Raw genomic sequence first — 13,140 nt, 5'->3', positions numbered from 1 at the left:
AAGACTTCCTGTTCAGCTTTAATTCTTTTTCATCTGGAATAGCTCAAGGGACACATCTCTCTGACAGTCAGATCCATAAATACTGACAAACAAGGTAAGTCAATTACCTCAATTCTTTTCTCATATTTTTCTCCCTTTATAAGGCGATGTACATAAATCTTAGGAATATGAATGTCTTCTGGAGCAAATGATCCAATATCGACAATTTCTTCAACCTAAGCAAAGAGAAAAACATTTTAAATTAAATAATGAGAGTTTAAATTGAATATTTTTATTAAAAAAAAAAAAACAAAGAATATGCATCTTTATCTCCAACTTAGGTTGGACACACAATGTAAAATATATATATGTATATTCATACAAATATCATATATAAATCTACATATACATCAGAGAGAAAGAATACACATATACATACATATACACAAACTTCTAGACCCACAAAAAGAGAAGAAATTCAAATACATGGCCTGAACATAAAACACAGAACATAAAGTTCTAGAACTTTGCTTAAAACAGCCTCAGCTACAAATTTGTCAAACGTTTGTCAGTACAGCTGCTTGAACTTTCACAAATTGCAGCTCAACTATGCAAAATTTGAAAGCACATCCCTTAAACCCAGATTTTCAAAATTAATGGAAATTTATCATATCAAAGACAAAAATCTGTAACAACATCTGCTTGGTCAATTGCTTTTTAAATATAGACGCAAATGCTATTTGTAACGATTTCTAATTATTCCTGTTATTAGCTTCCTAGGATTGTGATAGAACTGCAATTGCTGAAATAATTTAAGATTGATCATTAATTTCAATATGGAAATTTGAAAAAGAAAATATTAACTAACTAGAAATTCTAAAAATTAAAGTTATTCATAGAGCAAAAAGGTACTTTATAGCAATACCAAATGTCCCAAGTCAGTCTGCTATTTTAAAACTCATTTTTAAAAACGACAATAGAAAAATTTTTATATCAACATTAAAAAAAAAAAAACCCTCAGAGTAAAAAGGATTAAGAAAAACTAAGATCAACATTGTTGAGATCAAAAAATTATCTTTCTGGTGCCAAGAAAAAATATTATCTTGAAGACTGAGAGTACTCAGTTTAATAGATGTCATACCCAAAGCAAAGAACTATCTGCAAAGGAAATGACTTGTACAAAGGGAGTTGTATTATACTTGTCTCCTAAACTAGTAATTGAACTCTTCGGAAGTTTTTGAGGTGAAGCACCCCTCCTTATGCTATTCTACCATGTATGCCCAAATCATACTCCTTCCACAATGAAAGACTAATGGGGATTAACAAGAATCGATTTCATTATTATGCACTGCTCTCAAATAGCTGAAAAAAAAATAACAGGACATGGTACATAAAAACCATCTTCTCTGATCGAACAAAAACTCCAAGGAAGAGTCAGTAAACATGTGGGAATCCAAAAATGAAATAGTGAGTAGAGATGTATATCTAATATTCATCTGAGAATGAATCAGGGGGAGGAAGGGGGCTCCCCATTACTGTGCTCTGTATCTTTTCCTCCAAAGTTCTCTATACTCTGATATATTAAGAACATGGCCCTCACTTTTTACATATCCAACAGGTTATTAGGCCTCCTGCATATTGATTCTTTTTTAATCTACTGCAACCAAGGTAGGGATCAGGTAAACAGGAGGTGGATATAGGAAATGCAGAGCAACTAAGTATTACTTCCACCTCTTCAACAAGCCAGGAATTTCAGCCAATTGAGTTCATTCACATTTTACACTTATTCAACTCAAGCCTTCAAAGAAATTCTTGACTTTAAAAAATTTATTTTGAGGATATTATTCTAAGGATATATTTGAAGCCATTTATTGAGGATATGTGTGAAGATTTACTATTCATGAAAATGCTGGCCATAGAATTTGTTAAAATAACATTGAGTTGGGGCTTCCCTGGTGATCTACTGGTCAAGAATCTGCTTGCCAAGGCAAAGGACACAGGTTGAATTCCTGGTCCAGGAAGACCCCACATGCCATGGATCAACTAAGCCTGTGAGCCACAACTACTGAACCAGTGCTCTGAGCCACAACTGCTGACGCCCGCAAACCTAGAGCCCATACTCCAAAAGAGAAGCCACCACAATGAGAAGCCCCTGCGTGGTAATTAGAGTACAGCCCTCCTCATGTCGCAACTAGAGAAAGCCTGAGCACAGCAATGAAGACTCAGGGCAGCCAAAAACACATACAAAAAAAATTTTTTTAACTGAGTTGGGAACAACCTAAAGGATCAACAATAGAATAACACTAAAATATACATGGTATGGGGTTCAGTCTCTGGGTTGGAAAGATCCCCTGGAGAAGGGAATGGAAAACCATTCTAGTATTCTCGCCTGGAGAATTCCATGGACAGAGGAGCCTGGTGGGCTATAGTCCATGGGATCACAGAGTTGGACATGACTGAGAGAGTAATATATTGGCTCAAACGATTATTTATATGTCTGCAAAAACTAAGAGGAAAAACCAAAGGAAACTAGTACTGAAATGCTAATTTTTATCCCTAGGTGACAGTACAAGTTATTTCTGTTTAAGTTTACGTTTATAATCAAGAGGTGAAAAACATGCAAGTTTTTTTTTTTTTAAGTTGCAACAGACATCAAGTAGATGGTTTCCAAAACTAGGAAATACATAAGTGGAGGATGTGATAAATTGCTTAGTTAGCTATGTATCAAAAGGACATGTTAAAAAGAAAATAGAGCCCTAAAAACTGTGGTTTCTAAACTCTAAAAACATTTACAACATTATGAAATGTAAGTTAAAAAAACTTTTTGTTTATATTTTTTAAGAAAATGCAAATTAACCTCATTGCCTAACGTTGTTCCAGTAGATCACACCCTCTCAGCTCTGGCTTGAATTACTGCATCAGCTTCCTCACTGGTTTCCCTGCAATGACCCTTCAGCAGGAGCAAGAAACACACGGGGAAAGAAAAGGAGTCATACTTCTCACTTAGCCAAAAATGTTGATGGTAACCAATCTCTACTTTCTTCTGAGTTCCATCAGAGAAAGTTCCGACAAAAAAACACCAAATCAAGACCAATTTTCTTTACCAAGGGCAACTATATCATGACTTTCACAACAAACGAAGTGAAAGAATGTGTCCCAGTAAAACAACTCCAATGAAAAGCAAGAATGTGGTTAAGCGTAATCAGTTCCAGGCTTTGTCATCCTAATAGGAATGATTTTCATCTTGTGGAAAACGCATGGGCAGCATTTGTCAAAACAATACCAACACTCAACAGGAATGAAAATTTCTATACAAAAATCAAAGCTTTCTCAGAGTTGGTTAGCAGAGTTAATCACAGAGGAAGAAAATATTTAAAGTATAAACCCAAAGAAGAAAACATATGTTTTCAGACAATCTGTGAAAAGAGTTTACCAAAAAAAAAAAAAAAACCTGAAGAAGCAGAACTATCTTAATGTTAGCAACTGAAAGGTTCTGTGCTGATTTTGTGTGATCTTGAAAAAGAACAAATGGGGAGAGAGGGAAGGATCTGGTGAGATCAGACAAAAACATAAGAGTCAAAGGAAATCTGAAAAGAAAAAGATGAATAGAAGGAGTTTGTTAAGGAAGAAGTAAAAATAAAAGTTAACAAGAGCACTCACTAAGCATGGCAGAAATGTACTCCTGAAATCAGAAGTGGGTAAGACAAGAGAAGAAAGAACAAAGAAAAAGCCTCAGTGCACAGTGATGGGCATGTTTAAGGGTCCTGAGACAAGATCAAAATGGAGGAGAGGTGGTAGCTAAGAGCAACCCAGGCTTCTTCCTGGCACGATGCATAGTTCTTATGCAGCCATCTGGTACATCCAGAAATCCAAACACTTGAGGCTTCTCTAATTAGTACTTGTCTTCAGTTATTAGCAGGAAAAGAGAGGCCAGTGAATGTTAATTATTATTGATTTGAACTTTGTTTTAAAAGGTTGCTTTCTCTGCCCTAAACACTTTCCACTTTATAATTCTGCAAAAATTTAAACCTCAGAGAAGGGTAAGAATTCATCCTCGGGTGACAGTGTTTTTGTTTTTCCTTGGCAAACATTATTTATATCTCAGGTAATGTAACAGAGGAGCAGCAAAGTAATAACCTCCTTATTTCATATTTTATTTTAGTGACAACCTCAGTCGGTTATGGCCACAAAAGTGTGCCCAACCCTGAAGGCTGTTAGTGGAAAAAGCTGCACACCTGCAAACCTCACCATGTGAAATAAAGTGAGGTGGGAGGAAGGGGAGGAATCACATTGCAGATTTTATTCCTGAGTCATCTTAGCCTTCAGAAAGACTTAGGATGAATATTCTTCTCTTATCAGGAAACTTAAAAAGCAAATAACAAGCCACAATGGCTTGTTAAAACCATTAAACATTAAAAAACATTAAACCATAAGAAACATTAAAAAAAAAACCACCAGTACCCAAATTAGCAAAAAAAGAAAAAAAGCCTTAGAAGACTAGAAAAATGGAGAAGGGAAGCAATGAGCAATAACAGAAAAATTTAGAAGATGCAGAGGTATTCTGTATACTACTTTAACCCAGAAAATCAGGGAAGAGAAAGAAGAAATGTCGAGCAAAAGGAGGGTTGGCCTGAAGGGCGTCCTTCCCCACAAATCCAACAGAGAAAAAACATCCAAAGGAACAAGAAGGTGCATAGCTTCTTAAGCTCCATGCTAGGGAATAATTTGACTACTACAAAAATATAGTAGAAAATGGCATGAAAGCTGAAAAGATCTGGAAAAATACATGGGGTCTTAGATGTCTTTATAGAAAGGCACAAAAACTGAAAAGATGAGTGGCTATTAATGAAACTGCAACCTTACAAACAGTTGTAAATGTAACCGCATAGTCACTGAATGTCTCACGCCAATGGGCATTCTCCAATGTCTGATGACAATAAGCTCAAAGGCACAAGTATGTCACGAAAACAGGCACAAGCCTGGGAAGCCACTGACCTAGTGATGATGTGACAAAATGTATTCAAAGTGACTTTAAAAGGAGAAAGAATATCGCACTAATGGACATATAATCAAGAGTGCTCACCAAACTAAAGATGTAGATGGCATATTTTTTAACAGAAATGACAAAACTGGCTCAGAAACAAGACAGTGATATAAAAGGGTGATATCATGGAAAATGTCAATTATTAGAACATCTTTTGTTCATCATATTCTTCTGATAAATTCGATATTGCCTTCTGACAAGTTCTATCTTTCAGAATGAAACACTGAGAGAAACCATGATTCTGGACTTTTAACCACTAAAGATAAATTCTTTGGTAAAGTAGAAATGATGGAAACCCTGAAAGAAAGTGACAATGTAAAATTGGAATTTGTAATAAGCCAGGAACTGAGTCTTAAGATATACACAAAAATGTATCCTGGTTTTTGAAGGGAGGTAGATTTTGAAAAGTTGAGAGGATAAAAACAAAGATCAGGATCAAGCAGTCAGAAACTGTAAATGATAGAAGACTATGAGGGATGGAAGGCGCTCAAAACCCCCATTCTGACAGTATGAAAACGGATCATCCTGACAACGAGAACACGGTATACAAAGAAAGAATATGATAACATGGATAGCAGTGTGTCTTCTCGTAGTTTAAAAAGGCTATCTACAAACAGAAACAGACTCACAGACATAGAGAATGGACTTGTGGTTGCCAAGGGGGAGAAAGAAGGGTGGGGCATGGACTGGGAATTCGGGGTTAGTAGAGGCAAACTATTACATTTAGATGCAAACTATTACAGCAAGGTCCTGCTGTAGAGCACAAGCAACTATATCCAATCTGGGATAAAGCATAATGGAAAAGAATATAAAGAAGAATGAACATATGTGTACAACTGAGTCACTTGCTGTCCAGCAGAAATTAGCACAACGTTGTAAATCAACTACACTTCAATTAAAAAAAAAAAAAAAAGCTCATACAAAAGAGAGACACGCATGACCTAAGACAAAATGAGGTCACATGAAACTGTAACAGGTAGGTCAAAAAGTACAAATTGTAATGAGGTGCTGCTGCTGCTGCTAAGTCGCTTCAGTCGTGTCCGACTGTGTGAGACCCCATAGACAGCAACTCACCAGGCTCCCCCGTCCCTGGGATTCTCCAGGCAAGAACACTGGAGTGGGTTGCCATTTCCTTCTCCAATGCATGAAAGTGAAAAGTGAAAGTGAAGTCGCTCAGTCGTGTCCGACCCTCAGTGACCCCATGGATTGCAGCCTTCCAGGCTCCTCCGTCCATGGGATTTTTCAGGCAAGAGTTTTGGAGTGGGGTGCCATTGAGTCGTGTCTAAATACTAAAGACAATGGAAGGGTGGTTTCTGGGGTGATTCTGTTGCTGCTGATGGGGAGTTCAGACATGGTAATCACAACCACTGGAGACAGAAGACAGAATAAAGCACAGCAGCTCAATTCCATTTCACTTCTGGCTTCACGATCAGGGAGAAGAAAAGGGAAGAACTAATATGGCTAAGAAGGAACTGAATTCCAAGAAGATACACCTATATTCTCCAAACTAATTATAGGCTGTAGACCCACAAAAATTACAAGTCAGGATTCTTAAAAAGCCTGAAAATATGGTCACAGAATTACAGTCAAATAAAAAATGGCATAGATGTCAGCGTATGGAAAGGCAAATATACTCCTTTTCAAACTGGGGCTCTATTCACAAGAGTGTGCTAATGAATTATTGAGACTTCACTGGTGGTCCAGGGGTTAAGAAGACGCACTTTCATTGCAGGAGGCAAGGGTTCGATTCCTGATCAGGGAACTAAGATCCATGTTGCGTGGTGGGGCAGGGGAAAGATTATTGAACAAACGGTCCACAAGGTCATAAACAGATAGAAGAACATCGTTAGACCCCAGGACAAGTTTTTTCCCACACCAAGCCCTGCCAAGTGAACTTCATTAATTTGCAGATCTAGCTAGTGCATTTTTGAGTCGAGAGAAAAGCACACAGTATGATTTCACAAAGCACCTGGCCAACTCCCTCACACTACAGTTTTACAGACATACCGAGAAAATGTGACTTGGTTTCATTCACTTTAAAATCAACAAATATGAATTAAGCACCTACTAGATACAACAATGAAGAAAACAGGGAGCCTGCTCTGATGCAGAGACAGAAAGATAACAGAAGAACCACAAAACTACTGGATGGCTTGACAAAGTCTTAGAGGCCTCTGATATTGTGGTTCTTTGAGGGAAATAAGTACTTGCTTAAGACTCTGATGAAAGCTACAACATCTGTCCACACACAAAAATATTTACTGACCTGTAAAATCCCTCTAAGGATTACGAAGGATTTGTCCATAAACATCTACCCATTTCTCCCCCCAAGCCTCAGTGAGACCCCACATTAAAAAAGGACCCCTATTCTAGTGCTTTCGTTACAGGGAAGAATAAAATCTGACTAAATGTTGCATCTGTTTTATTTTAACCTTTCCTTCTCATTGCTTGTCTGCCTCTCTGCCTGAATGTTAAACCAAAGTGCTATTATCCAGGACCCAGTCTACCCTTGGATGGCTACAGGAAGGAAAAAATTAACCCGTCCCCTCCCCAAGTCTGGTCATTCCAGGAGACACTGCAAGATTAATGGCCATATTATTTTACTTCCTTACTCCCTTCCCTACGACTCTGATAAGATTGTTTTTGGGAGACACTAGTCAGCCAGCTTTCTGAATACAGTCATATTCCTGGCCTCAACAACTCTTCTCTGATTTATTGGTCTGTTGTGCGATGAGCAGAGCAAGCTTGGACTTGGTAACACTTTGGTGTCTTTGGTCCTATCCTGTTCAATATCTTTATCAAGCCCTTAAATGAAGACAGGGAATACATCCTGAGCTCACTGTGGTTAAAGAGCAAGGGTCTGGGTACAACTGACAATTCTGAACATCTACATTCCCATTTGCATCTTATAAGACAATCTTAAGCTCATGACCTCCAAATATTCAGCAAAAGTTTGAGCAAAAAAAATGATTAAGGAGCCCAACCAGTCTTTTAATGCTCCAAGAATAGTATACTCTTGGAGAAAACCTACACCACAGTTATAAAGAGTTTTTCCTTCCAATTAAAACAGGGTGCCTACCATATGTAAAACAAATAGCCAATGGGAATTTGCATTACGTCTCTGGAAACTCAAACAGGGCTCTGTATCAACCTAGAGGGGTGGAAGGGAAAGGGAAATGGGAGGGAGGTTCAAGAGGGAAGGGACATATGTATGCCTATGGCTGATTCATGTTGATATTGGACAGAAAACAACAAATTCTGTAAAGCAATTATCCTTCAATTAAAAAATAAATAATAAAAAATTAAAAACAACAACAGGGTGCCTAAGATAAAATTCTGTCTGGTTTTAATAGCAAGAATAGTTGTACTTCACTTGATCATTATTTTCCTTTAAATTACATGTGCTATGAGGGGGGTGGAAAACTAGAAGTTTGGTATTACCATATACACTATTATATACAAAATAGATAATCAACAAGGATCTACTGCATAGCACAGAGGAAAACAACAGAATGGGAAAGACTAGAGATCTATTCAAGAAAATTAGAGATACCCAGGGAACATTTCATGCAAAAATGGGCCCAATAAAGGACAGAAACAATAAGGACCTAACAGAAGCAGAAGAGATTAAGAAGAGGTGGCAAGAATACACAGAACTATACAAAAAAGATCTTAATGACACAGATAACCACAGTGGAGTGATCACTCACCTATAGCCAGACATCCTGGAGTGTGAAGTCAAGTGGACCTTAGGAAGCATTACTCTGAACAAAGCTAGTGGAGGTGATGGAGTTCCAGCTGAACTATTTCAAATCCTAAAAGATGATGCTGTTAGAGTTCTGTACCCAATATGCCAGCAAATTTGGAAAACTCAGCAGTGGCCACGGGACTGGAAAAGGTGAGTTTTCATTCCAATCCCAAAGAAGGGCAATGCCAAAGAATGTTCAAACTACTGCACAATTGCATGTGTGCAGTAATTTTCACATCATTTCAGATGATGTTCAAAATCCTTCAGCTAGGCTTCAACAGTACATGAACTGAGAATTTTCAGATGTACAAGTTGCATTTAGAAAAGGCAGAGGAACCAGAGATCAAACTGCCAACATCCACTAGATCACAGAGAAAGCAAGGAAATTTCAGGAAAACATATACTTCTGCCTCATTGAATATGCTAAAACCTTTGACAGTGTAGATCACAACAAACTGTGTTAAATTCTTAAAGAGATAGGAATACCAGACCACCTTACCTGCCTCCCGAGAAACCTATATGCAGGTTAAGAAGCAACAGTTAGAACCGGACACGGAACAACGTGTTACAGACATGGTTCCAAATTGGGAAAGGAGTACGTCAAGGCTGTATATTGTCACCCTGCTTATTTAACTTCTATGTCTTTGTGACCCTATGGGCTGAGCCCACCAGACTCCTCTGTCCATGGGATTCTCCAGGCCAGAATACAGAAGTGGGTTGCCGTGCCCTACTCCATGGCATCTCTCAGACCCAGGGATCGAACCCCTGTCCCTTATGTCTCCTGCATTGGCAGGAGGGTTTTTTACCACTAGCACCACCTGGGAAACCCTCTATGTAGAGTATATCATGTGAAATGCAAGGCTAGATGAATCACAAACTGGAATTAAGCTTGCTGGGGAAATATCAATAACCTCAGACATGCGGATGACACCACCCTAAAAGCAGAAAGTGAAGAAAAACTAAAGAGCCTCTTGATGAAGGTCAAAGAGGAGAGTGAAAAAGCTGGCTTAAAACTCAACATTCGAATGAAGATCATGGCATCCGGTCCCATCGCTTCATGGCAAATAGATGGAAAAACAATGGAAACAGTGACAGACTTTATTTTCTGGGGCTCCAAAGTCACTGCGGACAGTGACTGCAGCCAGGAAATTAAAAGACACTTGCTCCTTGAAAGAAAAGCAATAACAAGCCTAGAAGGCATATTAAAAAGAAGAGACATCACTTTGCTGAGAAAGGTCCCAGATAGTCAAAACTACAGTTTTTCCAGTAGTCATGTATGGATGTGAGAGTTGGACCATAAAGAAGGCTGAGCACCAAAGATTTGATGCTTCTGAATTGTGGTGTTGGAGAAGATTCTTGAGAGTCCCTTGGACGGCAAGAAGATCAAAGCAGTCAATCCTAAAGGAAATCGGTCCTAAATATTCACTGGAAGGACTGACGCTGAAGCTCTAATACTTACTTTTGCCACCTGCTGTGAAGAGCCAACTCACTGGGAAAGACCTTGACCTGATTCTGGGAAAGACTGAGGGCATGAGGAGAATGGGTAGACAGAGGATGAGTTGGTTGGATGGCATCACCAACTCAATAGACATGAATCTGAACAAACTCTGGGAGATAGTGAAAGACAGGGAAGCCCCGCATGCTGCAGTCCATGGGGTCACAAAGAGTCAGACACGACTGAGCGACTAAACAACAACAGGGAACTGAATGTTCTGTAATAACTTATGTGGGAAAATAAATCTGAAAAAGAATGTATGTATGTATAATTGAATCACTTTGCTGTACACCTCAAACCAAAACAACATTGCAAATCAACTATACTCCAATAGAAAATAAAAAATAAATTTAAAAGATTAGATGTACTTCTAACTATATAAACAAGTCCTATAATTTTTATTTGATATCTTGCACTTGCTATTACAGTATAATTTTTCAGTCTGGTCCTTGCTCCATTTTAAAGCCCTACCATTGCTTTTCTTTCTTTGTAGGGCCCTACTTTTAACTGATGTTATCTTGTGTATTTTCTGTGCCTTATAAGCTACTTTACAATATCTGGAACAAAATGTATAAAAATTAAACAGTATATTTATCAAACTGGAGAATGATACAAGGCCAGAAAAAATACTGATACAATGAAGGTACAAAATGGCCTCTACTGGTTAAAAAAATAAAATGAGCCAATTAAATGAATGCAATTAAACAGGGATCAAAGTTAATATTCTAAAATAACACCTAGCCTAGTCATTTTTTCTAGGAAATAAAAGGGCTTAGCTAACTACCAGCAAAAACACTATAATATGACAAAGATACCCAGAGAACAGTGAAAGAATCTTCCTTTCTTCTCTTGTTCAACCTGAGTTTATGATAATCACCTTCAACCTAATGTTCCTCATTACAAAACAAAAACAGTTCTTTGTCCGTACAATGTTGCATTTAGAACCACAGGATGAGGTGGAAATGGGATGAGTTTGAACTCATTAGGAGAAAAACTTCACCTAAAATAATTCAATTTATTAAAACTGTGACTAGTAGCAAAATTAATAGGACATATTGATCAAAAAAAAAAACAACAGTAAAAAAATTACTTACTTCATGGACTAATCCAATAGTTTATGTAGAATTGAACTGTTTTTTTTTTTAAACAAATTCAAATGCAGCTTATGATAAGTATTATTTTCATTTCCACTGACTAATACAACATCCAGATAGTCTAGACCATGATGGCATTCTGCCTTCACACTTTCTATTTAACCAAAAAATGCCATCCTTCACTAAGTATATGATTTAATAACATTCAGTAAGTATTATAAATATCCAATTTTATTTGTCCTATCTTTTTCTGAAAGAAAACATTAGGCTGTAGCAAATCCAAAGAAATAATTAAAATGAGAACATCTACCCAAAGGAATTAAAATACCTCCAACACATTCATTCAAAGCACCAGCCTTATCTATAATAGTAAGAAAAATTACACCATTATCACACACTCCAAGAAAAACAGTGAGACATGATATAATTAATAGAATTAACTAGGAACAATTTTCAATGAAGAGAGTTATGGAGAAACAAGGAGAGAAAAAAAGTTTGTGCTGGGTTTTACAGCCACAGATAAACTGCCTATTAGTGATGTCAGCTAAAACTTTAAAAGGTTACTTTTTAAGACTGTTTCCTTCAGTTGGGGTCTGTTAATCATCCTTGGAGCTTTTTATAATGCAAGAACACAGTATTTAACACAGAAACTTCAAAGGAGAATTGGGCTAAACTCTAACATTTCCAGAACACAGATAATAGCTGCTTAACCCAACAGGGATTGTGACTCGAATTCAGTTTGTGAATGACTCAATTTCTAAATTTAAAATCATTTAGCATATGCCATTTTGAATATGAGCTTTATTTTTCACTTAAATTTCTATATGTTCTCAATATGCTTTCATTTTTAGGAAGCAGTAAGCAAGGTTGAACCCTGTTTATTTGATTAAGAAAACTAAAATGCTGTTTGCTTTCTCTGATTTAGTATAATAAAAAGTCATAAGGTGCAAAAATAAACTTCAAAACATCTTCTTTCCTCTCTCTGTAGTTCAATTTCTAAAACTAGACCTTTAAGTCCTAAAAGATATTCAAACATATTCATCACAGTCTCAGCTCTGATTTTAGCATTAAGAGCAAATGACTCCTCCCTTAGGACAACTGGCAGAGACAATCAGTTTTACAACTGGCATCACTTGTTCTGATACTGAGCAGGACCCTGTGGGAATCCTGGGTAGGAAAGTCTTTTGGTGTTACCCATCTCTTGATTACAGGAAATAGGTTTCATTCAGCATCCATGACCTTCCTCCCCACTTCCAATAAACAGGTTCAAAAAGTTGGTAATTAGGAAAGGGAAGGGATGCAGAGACAAGAGAGGAACGAATGGTCAGAGGAACAATAGTGTAGCCTTGGAACAGGCTCCTGGTTCCCCATCAAAGGATAAACCTAACAATATCTTTGAGCTGTTCTGCAGATACTAAAAACCCCACCAGCTGTGAGAAATTAATGGGGTGCTGCCCACAAGCACACAGACCCCAGAATCAGTTGGAACCAGAAGGCTGATGACACTGACTCGAATCATTAGAAGAATGTCCATGAGATGATCATCCCTCTTTGAAGCATTACTATAAAACTTCTCACTACCCACTCCTGATGGGCACACACAGTTCTAAAGGCATTAGCTCACTGTGGCCCCCTTTGCCTGTCAAAACAATAAACCTATTCTTTTCTACTTCAACCAAAACTCTTGTCTCTAAAACTTAATTTGGTATTGGGTACCAAAGAGGCTGGATTTGGCTTCAGTTTTCAGTTTTCTTCCAACAAATTGAATTTTAACCTCTAG

The 13,140-nt window shown here is 37.5% G+C and overlaps 1 protein-coding gene across 1 annotated transcript in view; it reads right to left on the bottom strand.

Moving 5' to 3' along the window:
• OXCT1 (3-oxoacid CoA-transferase 1) overlaps positions 1-13,140 on the bottom strand; it is a 160,824-nt gene that overhangs the window by 80,486 nt on the left and 67,198 nt on the right. Inside the window, exon 8 of the mRNA XM_061393630.1 lies at positions 108-215. Within this exon, the coding sequence (XP_061249614.1) occupies positions 108-215 (108 nt within the window). The remainder of the gene's footprint in view (positions 1-107; positions 216-13,140) is intronic.

This window comes from Bos javanicus, chromosome 20 (genome assembly GCF_032452875.1).
Source record: "Bos javanicus breed banteng chromosome 20, ARS-OSU_banteng_1.0, whole genome shotgun sequence".
NCBI classification, from domain to species: Eukaryota; Metazoa; Chordata; class Mammalia; order Artiodactyla; family Bovidae; genus Bos; species Bos javanicus.
Note: the sequence above shows the minus strand (reverse complement) of the source record. Positions and strands in the feature narration are given on the sequence as shown.